Source organism: Salmo salar, chromosome ssa06 (genome assembly GCF_905237065.1).
Source record: "Salmo salar chromosome ssa06, Ssal_v3.1, whole genome shotgun sequence".
NCBI classification, from domain to species: Eukaryota; Metazoa; Chordata; class Actinopteri; order Salmoniformes; family Salmonidae; genus Salmo; species Salmo salar.
In genome coordinates this window covers 47336811-47353551 of record NC_059447.1, presented here as the reverse complement: position 1 = coordinate 47353551, position 16741 = coordinate 47336811, and the positions used below count along the sequence as shown (strand labels likewise).

General features: G+C 45.0%; 1 protein-coding gene across 4 annotated transcripts in view; it reads right to left on the bottom strand.

The window, feature by feature from the left end:
- Positions 1-661: 661 nt before the first annotated feature.
- atp13a1 (ATPase 13A1) overlaps positions 662-16741 on the bottom strand; it is a 26342-nt gene continuing 10262 nt past the window's right edge. For 2 of the 4 annotated variants that reach the window (XM_014204356.2, XM_014204359.2), the window contains exons 6-25: positions 15894-16000; positions 14229-14358; positions 13940-13995; positions 13678-13804; positions 12345-12482; positions 12059-12179; positions 11579-11736; positions 11263-11438; positions 9325-9435; positions 7011-7136; positions 6739-6847; positions 6059-6252; positions 5251-5347; positions 4793-4986; positions 4581-4695; positions 4176-4372; positions 3320-3462; positions 2985-3096; positions 2593-2736; positions 662-1476 (exon numbers count right to left, since the gene is read on the bottom strand). In XM_014204356.2, the coding sequence (XP_014059831.1) occupies positions 1366-1476; positions 2593-2736; positions 2985-3096; positions 3320-3462; positions 4176-4372; positions 4581-4695; positions 4793-4986; positions 5251-5347; positions 6059-6252; positions 6739-6847; positions 7011-7136; positions 9325-9435; positions 11263-11438; positions 11579-11736; positions 12059-12179; positions 12345-12482; positions 13678-13804; positions 13940-13995; positions 14229-14358; positions 15894-16000 (2666 nt within the window). In that variant the 3' untranslated portion in view covers positions 662-1365. The remainder of the gene's footprint in view (positions 1477-2592; positions 2737-2984; positions 3097-3319; positions 3463-4175; positions 4373-4580; positions 4696-4792; positions 4987-5250; positions 5348-6058; positions 6253-6738; positions 6848-7010; positions 7137-9324; positions 9436-11262; positions 11439-11578; positions 11737-12058; positions 12180-12344; positions 12483-13677; positions 13805-13939; positions 13996-14228; positions 14359-15893; positions 16001-16741) is intronic. The other 2 variants (XM_014204357.2, XM_014204358.2) reach the window with 2 other exon arrangements.

The following is a 16741-nucleotide window of genomic DNA, read 5'->3' as shown; positions in this document are numbered from 1 at the left end:
AATGAACTTCTTGCTATGCCACACCTGTCTGGTGGATGGATAATTTTGGCAAAGGAGAAATGCTCACTAACAGGGATGATTATCAAATTTGTACACAACATTTTAGAGAAATAAGCTTTTTGTGCAACATTTCTGGGATCTTCTATTTCAGCTCATGAAACCAAAACTTTACGTTTATATTTTTGGTCTATGGGTGGCCCGTACCACATTCATCATGACATCATCCCACCTCTGTTGTCAGTGTAGTAATCTCATCACCAAAATCAACTACTAGATTTTAATCTGTCACAATAGATTGCCATTGTAGCAAGCAAGAGTGCACCAGACATTTTTACATTTTAGTCATTTAGCAGATGCTCTTATCCAGAGCGACTTACAGTATTGAGTGCATACATTTTTCATACTGGTCCCCCATGGGAATCGAACCCACAACCCTGGCATTGCAAGTGCCATCCTCTACCAAGCGAGCCACACGGGACTTAAAGTCCTCTCAAACATAAAGCAAAAAGATCTGAAGGCTTTTCTTGTGGCCTCAACTTGACTTCCAGTTCAAATGTATGCAGCTCACTCATCACTTAAAAAATATATGTTCAACCCCTATAGTAGGCAGTGCACCAATGGAACATGACAAAGTAGCACTTGACAAAAAAAGCACCACTTGTATTTTTTGGTCTTTTATAAGTCTGTAAGAGTTTTATCTTTTTACAAAATGAAGAAGAAAAAACGAAATGGAAAAAAATCAAACACTTCGCAATTCTCTTGGAGAACGCCCTGTTGTGTGTGTGTGCATTTCACATGGGCCGGCACACAATCTCAAACGCCACACAATACTGCTGTCTTCTTGGCCTTCAGTGATAGAGGGAGGAATGGAGAGGGGGAACGGGAAGGCAAGAGGGGGAGTCTAACTAGACCTGGGTATCCAATAGTATTTATTTTCTTTCAAATACTTTAGCTGCACTTGTTTCAGCTTGCCTGGCGCAACGGAACAGTCCCAAAAGTGCAAACCCTGCTTATCTGGGGCTACTGGCAGGATCAACCAAAACGCTCAAAGTATTCGAAAGAAAGCAAATACCATTTGAGGCCAAGTTTGTCTCTAGCATAAAATAAATATAATTTTAAATACATTAGTGAAGAGGGGGAACAGAGGGACAAAGCAGGACAGTAGAGAGATGGGGTAACATTTAGGGGTGTGGTGCAGCAGTACTGCGCGTCTGCCTGACATGCCTAGTCCATCTCCTCAGCTGTCTTGTGCGTCACATCAGCCTTCAATCTTTTCCTCCCTCCACAAGTCTCCTCAAACCTCTCCCTTTACAGTTTGGTTGCTGAGGGCAGCGGGTTGCTCAAGGCAGCTGTTGGCATGGCGATTCAGGAAGGCAGCCTCAGGGTTCCTTTGCCCAGCAGGAACTGCAGAACGCGGTCGACCAGCAGGGCAGCGACAAAGTCAACCACCAGGACGCGGGCAATGACTAGCTTGAACTGCAAGGGAGAAAACACATAGATTATAATAATTTATACATCCTTTTGCGCCGGTTTCCCAGACACAGATTAAGCCTAGTCCTGGACTAAAAAGCAGTTAAATGGAGAACTTCCAAACATATTACTATAAACTTAGTTAATTCATTATAAAAAGGTTATAACAAGTTATGAAGCAATACATCAAGGCAATCACACAAAATGTGTGTGAAAGTACAGATATTGGATCTTAATTTGACCCGTTTCATTGCAGGAGGAAAATAATCAAGCAGGAGTTGAATGTTTGAAGAAATATTTAGAATCACCGCCAGGGGGCAGCTGGAAGCAATGTTTATGTACAATGCAATAGCGTACCTACAATGTATCTTAGCCTGCAGGTTCACTGTGTGCCAGTTCAAGGAGCCTATGCAGGCTCTAGGCAGGCTACAGTGCGTCTCGTGTGAATTCTTATGTGGATTATAAAACATTTAAATATTTGTTGGGGGTGTATGTATTTTTTGTTAGGGAAAATCCTTTTTTTTAATCAATTGTTTTATTATATGTTCAAGGCAAGCAATAGGCAGAATCAATTATTGGTGGCCTCAGTGCCTGTGTGGTCCAGCGTCTACAGCCGCTGACCCCGGGACAGATATGCCTGTGTCGGCATTGTTTCAAATCCATCCCACTGCCTCTTCAATAAAAGCAAAACAATTACGAAAAACACACTCTTTAAAAAATACCTTTAAGAAATAATAAATCATCGGACAAATAACAATTAGATTGTGAGCGCACATCCAACATAAAACATAATTATAAATAATATAAGGTATGCTAAATTGATTAATTGAAAATGCACAGACCTAGCAAGCAACAATAGACTGTGAAACAAACAGTAGCCTATTATTGATTTTCGCACCTTTCATTATGTGACAATGGATAGGCTAATGGTTAGCCTACAGAATATGAACAAATATAGCCCCACTGGTCTGAAAAACTCGACTGCTCCCGCAAGGAGAAAGAGAACTGCTGCTTTTCAGTTAACATAACTACTATAAATCACGAAGCTCATTTGAATTTCCTAATGAGCAGGACATTTTTGTGATCAAATTAAGATCCGACATCTGTATAATATATGCTGACCTCTGTTGGTATATCTACAAGAGCAAACTGCTCGTTGAATTCAGGCGAGGATCCTGAGAGAAGGCCCACGATGGCCAGACCTGAAAGGGCGATACTCCATAGCAGCGGTCTGTTCTCACTCAGAGACTCCATGAAAGGATGACCCTAGAAAAACACACAGTATTAGTGGAATACATGTGTTATTCAATGATGGCTAGGATAAGTACTGCATAGTCTATCCATTGTATAGAAAATGGGCCACATTTTTTATTAGGTATCCCTTATGTAGGCTTAATGAAGCCTTCATAAGCCCTATATAGAAGCCTCAAAAATATTTTATATGCAAAGAAAGGCCTTATAAGGGATCATGAAGGCTACATTAAACCTAAGACATGGAGGAGGAAGAGCAGTACCTTGTAGTTAATGGCAAAGGTAGCCATCTGCATGGCCATAGACATTATGTACACTGTGCTGTTGATGAGACTGGGCTCAAACTCTTTGTACAGGTCCGCAAACCGCTCCGCCCTAAAAGATAAAGGACAACAGACAGAGGATTATGAGAGGGGATATTTGGACTGGTTGGAAACAAGACAATGTCAATAATTGTAAGGTGAACATGTACGGTTAGTACTGTATGGGCGCAAATACAGTATGAGCAAGTCTGTAGGTATCTATAGTGTGTGTGTTTGTGTGTGTGTGAGAGAGAATGTGTTTGCACGCTTGCATGTGTGTATGCATGTGTGTGTACCTTGGAGGACTTCTGCTCTGCGCTCCTTTGTACAGGTATACCAGACTACAGAAGTGAACAGCAAACTGCAGCAGTACTGTCAGAACAGTGTACAGGTTGAAGATGTTAGGTAAGGGCCGCTCTTTAGACAGAGTCTTCAGGGGCTGGACAGGACAAGAGAAAATAGGATGAAAACTTAAAAGGGCGCTTTCACATCTCCCCTGTATGATCCATTTCCTGGAGCGTTTGGTGCCCTGAGCCGCACTATAAAGCATGTGTGAAACACAAATTAATCCTGGCTAAAACGAATCCTGGACCTGCATTTGTAACGGGTCCAAGATCCAGGACCAGAGTATCAGGAGTCACATGGAACTTTTTGCCAATTGTAAACAAGCTAGCTCGCTAACGTCATGTAGAATGTGCGTCTTGCTAATCGCACCCTGAAATGGTTATTTTCAGGTCTTGTGAAAGCAAAACTTATTTTGTAGAATTCTCACACTCTCCAGGAAAACGGACCAGGGCACCGAATTTAATGGGAAAACCCCCTAAGTTGAGTTAGAGGCTTAACTTGAAACTACACCTGTTAGCACTAGGGCTACATAAAGATATGGTTTCCTACCAATCACAACTACAGTACATGCATTACATGGATGTCACAGGTTCTTTCTTAATACTCTTTCCGCGATTCCTTATGTCCTTTCCTCCTAAAAAATGTCTGTCGGGAACTGATGAAAGGATTCAAGGAAAAGAAACGCTTCCCTCTGACGTTTTGAGGAGGCAGGGAAGGAGGCAGGGAGGAGAGGACACAAGGAACTGAAGGAAGAAAAACTATCAAGAGAAAGCACTACAGTGTTTTTTCCTCCATGTGACCTTTCACCTTTGACCTGGAGATGAAGAGAAAGCAGCCGGCCAATAGCAGGCCCTGTAGGGTGGCCTGGAAGTCACTGAACTTGACCCCCTCCAGGTAGAGGACAGACTGGCTGTAGGCCAGCACCAGGGCGTTCAGCGCCAGGATCTTAAACATCTGTAGTGTGGTCACCAGCGTACAGCGGCCCTGCTTTATCACGTGGCAGACTAGGCAGGAGGAGGTGATAAAGAGGGAGAGGGAGAACGTGTGTGAGTGAGAGAGAGAGAGACAGTGAGTGAGTGAGAGAGACAGTGAGTGAGTGAGCGAGAGTTTGTGTTAATTTGTGTTTGTATACAGTGTGGGTGTAAACAAAAACACACATTTTATAAAATAAAATAAAAATGTGTATTGATTATGTGTGTGTATGTTCCTCACTGCACTGTATGGAGGACAATTTGGAGGTGAAGGGGGCAGCAATGGAGGCATCTCCCAGTTTCACTACTTGTATCTGATCTTCTTCCAGCTCCCTTAAGACTTGACTAATCCTCTCCTACAACAGAATAAACACCAAATGGTTAACAACACGCACAATCACCCCTCCCTCCCTCCCTCCCTCCCTCCCTCCCTACCCCAACACACACACGCACCACCTTCTGTGCGGCTAGCTGCTCCTCTCTCTGGGCCATGACCCTTTGCCTGGCTGCCCTGGAGGTCAGTTTGACCCCTGAGCTGGTGACCGGAGGTAGGGAGGGTCTGGAGTCGGCTGCTGGGGTCTCCTTCTCTCTGCCCCTCTTCCTCCTCTCAGGCATACGCTCTGGAGCGTTGGCCAACAGAGCCACACCTGATGGGGGGAAAGGGGGAGGGAAGGAGAGAGGGTAGGGGGAGGGGGGAGAGAGAGAAAGAGAGAGAGAGAGAGAGAGAGAGAGAGAGAATGGTCACAAAATGATACACATATAGCGACATTGTTTATGATAAGAGGATGGCATAAATTTCCCTACTGAGACAAAAAAGGTTGAATTGAAGGTATCATGGTCTAAGACAGGTGTGTCCGTTAACGTTTCTGAATATTGTGCACAGCTTTGAGTGACATGTCAAGTGACCTCACCGATATGAGAGTGTTTGAGTGCTCCGACGTCATTGGTCCCGTCTCCGCACATCAATGTTGTATAGCCCAATCCTTTAAGACTAGTGATTACAAACTCCTGCAACACAATAACAATACACACAGTTAGCACAAAACTAGCCTCAAAATATACCGCCAGTTCTTGAGTGTATTGCTTGTGCACCGAGTGTACAAAACCCGAAAAACATTTTCCTAATATTGAGTTGCACCCCCCCCATTCTTGATACACACAGGAAACTGTTGAGCATGAAAAACCACAAACCAGTGCGTCTGGCACCTACTAACATACCCCGTTCAAAGGCACTTAAACAACACGCCCTCTGAATGGCACACATACGCAATCCATGTCTCAATTGTCTCAAGGCTGAAAAATACTTATTTAACCCATCTCCTCCCCTTCATCTACACTCCCCAATAAGGGATCATAGCTTTCAGCTGGATTCACCTGGTCAGTCTGTCATGAAAAGAGCATGTGTTCATAATGTTTTGTACACTCAAGAATATATGTAGTCTATTTTTTATTATCTAATAAATTCATTACATCAACAAAAATTTAGTAAAATAAGAGCAATTGGAATTGAAAGGTAATCAAATCGAACAAAGCTTTATTGACACAAAAATAGAATTCAGTGGCAGTGTCCAAAATTGAACCCTATTTAATCCCTATACTGTATAGTGCACTACTTTTGACTAGAGTCCTATGGGCCCTGGTCAAAAGTAGTGCACTAGAAAAATAGTAGGGTGCCATTTTTGACATAGCTAACGTCTATATGGAGGCAAGAAGACTGACCTTCTGTTTAGGGCTGACACGTGCGAACACCCGGACATGCGGCAGGAGGGCGTGGAGCAACCGGGTGTCACTGGTCAGTCTGGTTAGCCCCTCCCCCGTCACACACAGATCATACTGATCAACCAACGAGGGGACAGATGGTGGGGGCAGCGGAACACACACACTGCCGTCTATAGACTCCCACTGCCACTCACCTGGAAGGAACAACGGCACAAGTTACCGTATTATAGGGCATTCTTAAAAAAGCGACACACTACACCAGGGTTAAAAACATACATATTATGTCAAATAGTCTCAAGTACTTAAGGTGCGCTTGATTTGGTTTGCATATTATTCCATTGTACTGGGGCGAAGTAGATCAAGTGCAGCTCAAGTATAATATATATGCATTTGACCCAGGTCTACAACACATGCACTGTCCACTATAGATCCCTTCATTACAACAATCATATGGCTATATCATCAATGGATTAGTCTGTAGATTAGTCTAGTACAGAGCCATCCAACCATGTTCGTGGAGAGCTACAGTCCTGTCTGCTTTCTGTCCAACCCCAGTTGTAACTAACCTGATTCAGCTTATCAACCAGCTATTAGAATCAGGTGCACTAGATTAGGGTTGGAGTGAAAACTGACAGAATGGTTTTCAGATCAAGCATAAATTGGCTCTTAGTTTTCCCTACCCTGGTTGGGAGTGGCCTGCAGTATGAGTGTGTGTTCCTTCTGGATGAAGTGGAGCTCTCTGGCCACATGGCACGCTGTTAGAGGGTTGTCGCCTGTTATCATCACCACCTGAGGGAGAGACGGAGGAGAGGATGGTTATGTGTATGTCTGGTGTACAGTGTGTGCGCGTGACTGAGTGACTGCGTGCATGGATGTGCCTGATATTATTGTAATAATTGTAATCTGTGTGAATGTGTGTGAGCGTGAGTGTGTTTTGAGACAGCCTCCTCACATGATGCGATGCCTCCTGGATCTCTTTAATGACAGCCTTGCTGTCGGTCTTCAGGGGACACGAGACGACCATGAAGCCGGCAAACTGCAGGTCACACTCCAGAGCATCACGAGTCACCTCCCGCACCTGTACAGACAGCCACAAAGCACCCAGTCACACAAACAACCAACCCCTGCTGTAAAAGAGAGACACCCTCAACTAACCGCTTGGCTGAGGTTCACAAAAGCCTTGCAGCTAACGTGGTACTTTATCTTGAAGACCCAGAACTACCCCACCCTCTCTTTCGGCTGAGTAGCTGGGTTGTTGAGAGTATTGAAATAGCGTGCCACGTTAACTATGAGGCTTTCGGGAAACTCATCCCCTCACACAGAGCAGGACAGGACCGATAGATGACTTAGGTGAGTTAGACAGGACAAGTAGGTGAGATAGGTGAGTTAGAGAGAACAGGGCAAGACGGGTGAATTAGACAGGACAGGACAGTTTATTAGGTACACCCATCCAGAACAGCCTGAATTCTTTGGGGAATGGACATGTTGCTCAATTAGTATCAAGGGACCTGACGTGTGCCAGGAAAACATTCCCCACACCATTACACCACACCACCAGCCTGTACCGTTGACACTAGGCAGAATGGGTTCATGCTGCTTACACCAAATGCTGACTCTGTCATCAGAATGACACAACAGGAACCGGGCAATTCGTCGGACCAGGCAATGTTTTTCCACTCCTCAATTGTCCAGTGTTGGTGATTGCGTGCCCACTGGACCTGCTTCCTCTTGTTTTTAGCTGATAGAAGTGGTCATCTGGGTGGTCACCTGCTGCAACAGCCCATCCGTGACAAGGATTAATGAGTTGTGCGTTCTGAGATGCCGTTCTACACACCACTGTTGTACTGCGCCGTTATTTGCCTGTTTGTGGCCCGCCTGATAGCTTGCACGATTATTGCCATTCTCCTTCGACCTCTCTCATCAACGAGCTCTTTTCGACCACTAACTGGATGTTCTTTGTTTGTCGCGCCATTCTGTCGTGCATGAGGGCGGTCGTTTCTGAGATAATGGATCCAGCGCACTTGGCACCACGCGATCAGACCACGCTTAAAGTCGTTTAGGTCACTCGTTTTGCCCATCCTATACCGTTCAATCGAACAGTAACTAAATGCCTCGAAGCAAGTCTGCCTGCTTTATATAGCGATCTATTTTCGTGAACTTTTATTTTGTACCCCTTTTTCTCCCCAATTTCGTGGTATCCAATTGGTAGTAGTTACAGTCTTGTCTCATCGCTGCAACTCCGGTACGGACTCGGGAGAGGCGAAGTTCGAAAGCCATCCTCCGAAACACAACCAAGCCGCACTGCCTCTTGACACAATGCACATCCAACCCGGAAGCCAGCCGCACCAATGTGTCGGAGGAAACACCATACACCTGGCGACCTGGTCAGCGTGCACTGCGCCCGGCCCGCCACAGGAGTCGCTAGTGCGCGATAAGACAAGGATATCCCTGCCGACCAAACCCTCCCTAACCCGGACGACGCTGGGCCAATTGTGCGCCGCCCCATGGGCCTCCCGGTCGCGGCCGGCTGCAACAAAGCCTGGGCGCGAACCCAGAATCTCTGGTGGCACAGCTAGCACTGCGACGCAGTGCCTTAGACCACTGCGCCACCCGGGAGTCCCCAAATGTAACACATTTTGACCAAGGGATCCATGGAATAAGTATAGAGAGTGTTATACAATACAATGTAATATTATTAATCTACAATTTATGTTCTTAACCTTGGGCAACATGGGCCTGGGAGGCTAACATATACTCCACCAATTATCAATTTCTCAACTCAATACTTATTTTTCCCAAATGTATTATTATAATGTTTTTACACAAGTGAACTGTCATTTAAGCTTTAAAATTGCTACGTTTTTCCTCTCTGCCCCATGGAAAAATGCTCTGCCCCATGGAATATGTAGCGTTGCAGGATATTAGCTTTAAAGCTGCAATAACAACAATTATCTCTGCCACATGACAAAATGTGTAGAATTGCAGGAAATGTACTTGAAAACGAATGTTTTCTCTCCAATGCTAAGAGGCAGGTCTTCCAGGGCACAAAATTTGGGTTGTCCAGCCATGTACTACCAACGTCATAGTAAAACTCACTGTATGCTATCTTTTTATCTCACGTGAGTTGTGTTCTGATTATGAGGGGGTCCCTGATGAATTTGCTATCACAAAAGGGGTCCCCGGCCGCAAAAAGTTTGAGAAACCCTGAGTTAGATAGGACAGGACAGGTAGGTGATAGGTGAATTAGACAGGACAGGTAGAGTTACCTGTTGGTGGCTGAGGTGTCCGATCTCTCTGTATCCCAAGGCCAGAACCCTGGCCCCTTCTCTGGACATCTCCCTGTGCACCTGGTCATAGCTGGCTGGGCACTCTGAGAACTACAAAAACAAACAAATGGTTAGAACAATGATAATGACGCAAAGAAAGTGTAATAAGCAGGTTGTAACTGCAGCAATGACGTATCTACTCAGCACTGAGATGATGTACTTCTATATGAAGTGTAGTACAGTAGACATGTATTATATTGACCATAAAGATACAGTTGAAGTCGGAAATTTACATACACTTAGGTTGGAGTCATTAAAACCATTTTTTTCAACCACTGCACACATTTCTTGTTAACAAACTATAGTTTTGGCAAGTCATTTGGGACATCTACTGTGTGCATGACACAAGTACTTTTTCCAACAATTGTTTACAGACAGATTATTTCACTTAATCACAATTCCAGTGAGTCAGAAGTTTACATACACTAAGTTGACTGTTCCATTAAATAGCTTGGAAAATTCCAGAAAATTATGTTATGCCTTTAGAAGCTTCTGATAGGCTAACTGACATCATTTGAGTCAACTGGAGGTGTACCTGTGGATGTATTTCAAGGCCTACCTTCAAACTCAGTGCCTCTTTGCTTGACATCATGGGAAAATCAAAAGAAATCAGCCAAGACCTAAAAAAAAAAAAATTGTAGACCTCCACAAGTCTGGTTCATCCTTGGGAGCAATTTCCAAATGCCTGAAGGTCCCACGTTCATCTGTACAAACAATAGTACGCAAGTATAAACACCATGGGACCACGCAGCCGTCATACCGCTCAGGAAGGAGACACATTCTGTCTCCTAGAGATGAACGTACTTTGGTGCGAAAAGTACAAATCAATCCCAGAACAACAGCAAAGGACCGTGTGAAGATGCTGGAGGAAACAGGTACAATAGTATCTATATTCACAGTAAAACGAGTTCTATATCGACATAACCTGAAAGACCGCTCAGCAAGGAAGAAGCCACTGCTCCAAAACCGCCATAAAAAAGCCAGACTACGGTTTGCAACTTAACATGGGGACAAAGTTCGTACTTTTTGGAGAAATATCCTCTGGTCTGATGAAACAAAAATGGAACTGTTTGGCCATAATGACCATTGTTATGTTTGGAGGAAAAATGGGGAGGCATGCAAGCCGAAGAACACCATCCCAACCGTGAAGAACAGGGGTGGCAGCATCATGTTGTGGGGATGCCTTGCTGCAGGTGGGACTGGTGCAATTCACAAAATAGATGGCATCATGAGGCAGGAAAATGATGTGGATATATTGAAGCAACATCTCAAGACATCAGTCAGGAAGTTAAAGCTTGGTCGCAAATGGGTCTTCCAAATGGACAATGACCCCAAGCATACTTCCAAAGTTGTGGCAAAATGGCTTAAGGACAACAAAGTCAAGGTATTGGAGTGGCCATCACAAAGCCCTGACCTCAACCCTATAGAACATTTGTGGGCAGAACTGAAAAAGCGTGTGCAAGCAAGGAGGCCTAGAAACCTGACTCAGTTACACCAGCTCTGCCAGGAGGGATGGGCCAAAATGCACCCAACTTATTGTGGGAAGCTTGTGGAAGGCTACCAGAAACGTTTGACCCAAGTTAAACAATTTAAAGGCAATGCTACCAAATACTAATTGAGTGTATGTAAACTTCTGACCCACCGGGAATGTGATGAAATAAATCACTCTGTACTATTATTCTGACATTTCACATTATTAAAATAAAGTGGTGATCCTAACTGACCTAAGACAGGGAATTTTTACTAGGATTAAATGTCAGGAATTGTGAAAAACTGAGTTTAAATGTATTTGGGTAAGGTGTATGTAAACTTCGACTTCAACTGTATATTAAATTATACATTAAATGTTAGTATTCTATTTAAAACAATGATTTTTACCATGTCCCTGAGTGTCTCTGGAGCTCCTTTGACAGTGGAGACATAGCAGAGGTCAGTGGAGCCCAGTTTCTCATAGGAGGCGAGGACAGACATCCTCTTCAGAGCACTGGCAAAGTGGAACCGCTGGTGGATCTTCAGGCCTGGGGTCTTTATACCGCGAGCAAACACCTTTTCATCTACACCACAGAGAGAGGGACAGAAGGGTAGATATGATGCAAACATATGGAGACACACACTTTCACTTCTGGTGTACAAAGAGGAGACAGAGCAAAAATCCTGAGGTGTACACACACACACACACACACACACACAAAACCTTTAGTGAGGGTCCAGTCAGCAGCAGTGAGCATGGCCTTCTCCAGGGGGTCGCCTACCAGCTGTCCGTCGTCAAGGGTAACTAGTGAGTGACACGTAGCAACCACCCGATGCGTTTCCACTGGGATCTCTGACACAGGCATCACTTCTTTCCCTTCTCTGGAGGAGTTTAGAAAAGGTTTACAAACAAACGTAAAAACGAACTTCATATTCTTCCAGAGATTTTAATTTGATTAAATAATACTAAAAACATGTCAGTTGCTCTTTAAATGTCACTCCTCAATATGACAATACTCACAGTATGACACCAGCGCATAAGGGCATTGGTAGACACTTTACTTAACCCAGACCGTTACAATGCATTATGATGCCATTATGAAGCCTTTAAAATGTCTTAATATCATCAGGTCCAGTCTGTCTTTGTAAAACTTTGCAACAAAGAAATGGATCATACTGGAAAATCTAAAAAAATAAAGTGTACCTGAGGCCTGCGACCCCCCGCACAACCAGATGGTCGCTGGTCAAGGTGCCCGTCTTGTCAAAGCAACACACCTCCACCTTGCCTGCAAACGGGATCCTGAAGGGCTCAGTGCAGAAAACATCTATGAAAGGGAGAAGAAAGAAAGGGGTGAGTCAAATAGCAGAACAGCGAGGTGGACTGGCATCATTAAGTACTAGAAAACATTACCATGCCAGTTTCAGAACCACTTTCACAACACATACATCCACATACCACCCCGCCCGCCACACACACACTGTTGACTCACAGAGCTTGGCCAGAGCGATGAGGGATGTGTTGACTGCCAGAGACAATTCTATAGGGAGCTCAGGTGGAACCACAGAGGTCAGGATGAGAGTACACTCCAGGAACAACTTATACCGGTTCCTGCTAGGGTCCTTAGTTCCTGCAGGGGAGAGCACACAGATTTGCCAGTTCGTGCTGTGAGATGTTACCCCACTCTTCCACCAAAGCACCTGCAAGTTCCCGGACATTTCTGAGGGAAATGGCCTTAGCCCTCACCCTCCGATCCAACAGGTCCCAGACGTGCTCAATGGGATTGAGATCCGGGCTCTTCGTTGGCCATGGCAGAACACTGACATTCCTGTCTTGCAGGAAATCACGCACAGAACGAGCAGTATGGCTGGAAGCATTGTCATGCTGGAGGGTCATGTCAGGATGAGCCTGCAGGAAGGGTACCACATGAGGGAGGAGGATGTCTTCCCTGTAACGCACAGCGTTGAGATTGCCTGCAACGACAACAAGCTCAGTCTGATGATACTGTGACACACTGCCCCAGACCATGACGGACCTTCCACCTCCAAATCGATCTCGCTCCAGAGTACAGGCCTTGGTGTAACGCTCATTCCTTCAATGATAAATGCGAATCCGACCATCACCCCTGGTGAGACAAAACCGCGACTCGTCAGTGAAGATCACTTTTTGCCAGTCCTGTCTGGTCCAGCGACGGGTAGGTTTGTGCCCATAGGCAACGTTGTTGCCGGTGACGTCTGGTGAGGACCTGCCTTACAACAGGCATACAAGTCCACAGTCCAGCCTCTCTCAGCCTATTGTGGACAGTCTGAGCACTGATGGAGGGACTGTGCATTCCTGGTGTAACTCGGGCAGTTGTTGTTGCCATCTTGTACCTGTCCCGCAGGTGTGATGTTCGGATGTACCGATCCTGATTATTAATATTAATAAATACAGTTATACTGCATGTAGTCAAGAAAAACCTGCTGCTCTCTCCTGACCTCAGGGCCTATTTGTTTTATAGCATTTTATAAAGGAGGAATTTGTGTTTAAGTCATGTTTTTTTTTTAATGAATAGGGCCCTTCGGCAAGACTGTCAATGTTCAGTAAAAATGTTTAGTGAGTAAAAGAATCTCTCCTTAAATTGTCTCTTGGCTAATAAACTACCGCCATGATATAAACAAACTGTATAATGGAGAAATGCTCTAAGTAGGACTAACTGTGTTTCTGCATTGCCTGTTCCATGGGGTTTAGAATGAAGAACTTTGTGACAACTGCTGACATAAAAAGGGCTTTATAAAACACATTTGATTGATTGATTTCGTTGCGTTGTTCACTGCATCCCTCACCTTCCACCCACACATAGCCAGCAGCAGCGATGGCGAACACCAGGAGGAAGAGGATGAAGATGAATGTTTCCAAGTTGTTGGCTGTCACCCTCTTCACTCCAAACAAGATGGTCCTCAGCAGTTTACCCTGTAGACAGGCGTGGTTAACAACACCAGGGTTGTATTCATTACTGAACACCGTAGCCAAACATTTTGCAACAGAAAATGAAAACAAGCGGTTCTTATTGGACAAGTTCGGTAGTCAAGGGCAGCAGCCCCTCACCTGAGAGGTATAGAATCCGGTTCGCAACACATAAGCCACACAGCCATTGTCCACAGCTGCAGAAAAATGAAAAATAAGAAAAACAAACTATTATGATTTGCTCTTAGTGAGACAAGATAGATACAAGGGCAGATTCAATCCATCTATTCTGAGGCTGAGATGACAGTTGAAACATAATTGATCTAAAATATAGATTTGTTTTTATATTGATAAGTGATAACAAAATATATATTTAAAGTGCTTTATAATTATAAGTGAATAATATACAGCATAGTAGGTAGGAACTGACGTTTGAGTCCTACAGTGGCACGGAGCGGGGGGCTATGCTGCACCACCTTAGTCCCACCCGAGATAATGTGGAGGCGGGCATCACCCTGAAGGTCCAGTACCCTCTTTGTATCCAGATCCTCCACCGGCTCCTAAACACACAACATGGTGGAACTTCAAATTAAAAACTACTTTTAAGGATTAATGGAGCCTATGATTTATAAGCATATGATTTTGCTAAATGATTTGTGGAGCAACTTTGATATTCTATGCGTATTAAGTCTTTATGAATGATCTATAGTAACATTCCCATTGTTTTGACAATCTACAGTGATCATCCTTGAGAAGTTTCTACAACTTGATTGGAGTCCCACAACTGACAGTGCATGTCAGAGCAAAAACCAAGCCATGAGGTCAAAGGAATTGTCCGTAGAGCTCCGAGACAGGATTGTGTCGAGGCACAGATCTGGGGAAGGGTACCAAAACATTTCTGCAGCATTGAAGGTCCCCAAGAACACAGTGGCCTCCATCATTCTTAAATGGAAGAAGTTTAGAACCACCAGGACTCTTCCAAGAGCTGGCCGGCCGGCCAAACTGAGCAATCGGGGGAGAAGGGCCTTAGTCAGGGAGGTGACCAAGAACCGGATGGTCACTGACAGAGCTCTAAAGTTCCTCTGTGTATGGGAGAACCTTCCAGAAGGACAACAATGTCTGCAGCACTCCACCAATCAGGCCTTTATGGTAGAGTGGCCAGACAGAAGCCACTCCTCAGTAAAAGTAACACGACAGCACGCTTAGAGTATGCTAAAAGGCACCTTAAGATTCTCATACCATGAGAAACAATATTCTCTGGTCTGATGAAACCAAGATTGAACTCTTCGGCCAGAATGCCAAATGTCACATCTGGAAGAAACCGGGCACCATCCCTACGGTGAAGCATGGTGGTGGCAGCATCATGCTGTGGGGATGTTTTTCAGCAGCAGGGACTGGGAGACTAGTCAGGATCGAGGCAAAGATAAAACGGAGCAAAGTACAGAGAGATCCTTGTTGAAGAGCGCTCTGGAGCGCTCAAGACCTCAGACTGGGGCGAAGGTTCACCATCCAACAGGACAACAATCCTAAGCACATTGCCAAGACAACGCAGGAGTGGCTTCGGCACAAGTCTCTGAATGTCGCTGAGTGGCCCAGCAAGAGCCCGGACTTGAACCTAATCGAACATCTCTGGAGAGACCTGAAAATAGCTGTGCAGCAACGCTCCATATTCAACCTGACAGAGCTTGAGAGGATCTGCAGAGAAGAATGAACACTCCCCAAATACAGGTGTGCCAAGTTGTAGCATTATACCCATGAAGACTTGATGCCGAAATCGCTGCCAAAGGTGCTTCAAAGTACTGAGTAAAGGGTCTGAATACTTATGTAAATGTGATATTTCAGTTTTTAGATTTTTTATAAATTTGCAAAAATGTATAAAAGCCTGTTTTTGCATTGTCATTATGGGGTATTGTGTGTAGATTGATGAGGGAAAAAAACAATTTAAATCAATTTTAGAATAAGGCTGTGTAACGCAACAAAATGTGGAAAAAGTCTGAATACTTTCCGAAGGCACTGTATATTGTCCAGATCGACTGCATTGTTTTACATGGTTGTTATCTAGTCTAGTATAGGACAGGCTTCCCGTCTGTCTGACCTTCATCTGAGGAACTGACTCTCCCGTCAGCATGGCCTCGTCCACGATGCAGCGCCCTCTCAGCAGCAGCACATCACATGGAACCAAGTTCTCCTGGGGAGAGCGGCCTGGGGGGAAGAGAAAGACAGATATATACTGTGTCAAACCAACATGAGAATGCTGTTCATTGACTACAGCTCAGCATTCAGCACCATAGTATCCTCAAAGCTCACCACTAAGCTAAGGTTCCTGGGACTGAACATCTCCCTCTGCAACTGGATCCTGGTCTTCCTGACGGGCCGCCGCCAGGTGGTGAGGGTAGGCAACAACACATCCGCCATGCTGACCCTCAACATGGGGGCCCCTCAGGGGTGCATGCTTAATCCCCTCATGTACTGACTGTTCACACATTAAGTTTGCCGACAGCATGACGGTGGTATGCCTGATCACCGACGACGATGAGACAGCCTATAGGGAGTAGGTCAGAGACCTGGCAGTGTGGTGCCAGGACAACAATCTCTCCCTCAAAGTCAGTAAGAGAAAGGAGCTGATCGTGGACTACAGGAAACGGAGGACCAAGCACACACCCGTTCACATCGACAGGGCTGCAGTAGAGCGGGTCGAGAGTTCCTCGGTGTCCACATCACTAAGGATCTATCATGGTCCAAACACACCAACACAGTCGTGAAGAGGGCACAACAACATCTCCTCCCCCTCAGGAGCTGAAAAGATTTGGCATGGGCCATCAGATCCTGAAAAAGTTATACAGCTAAACCATTGAGAGCATCTTGACTGGCTGCATCACTGCTTGGTATGGCAACTGCTTGGCATCAGACCGCAAGGCGCTAGAGGTAGTGCGTATGCCCCAT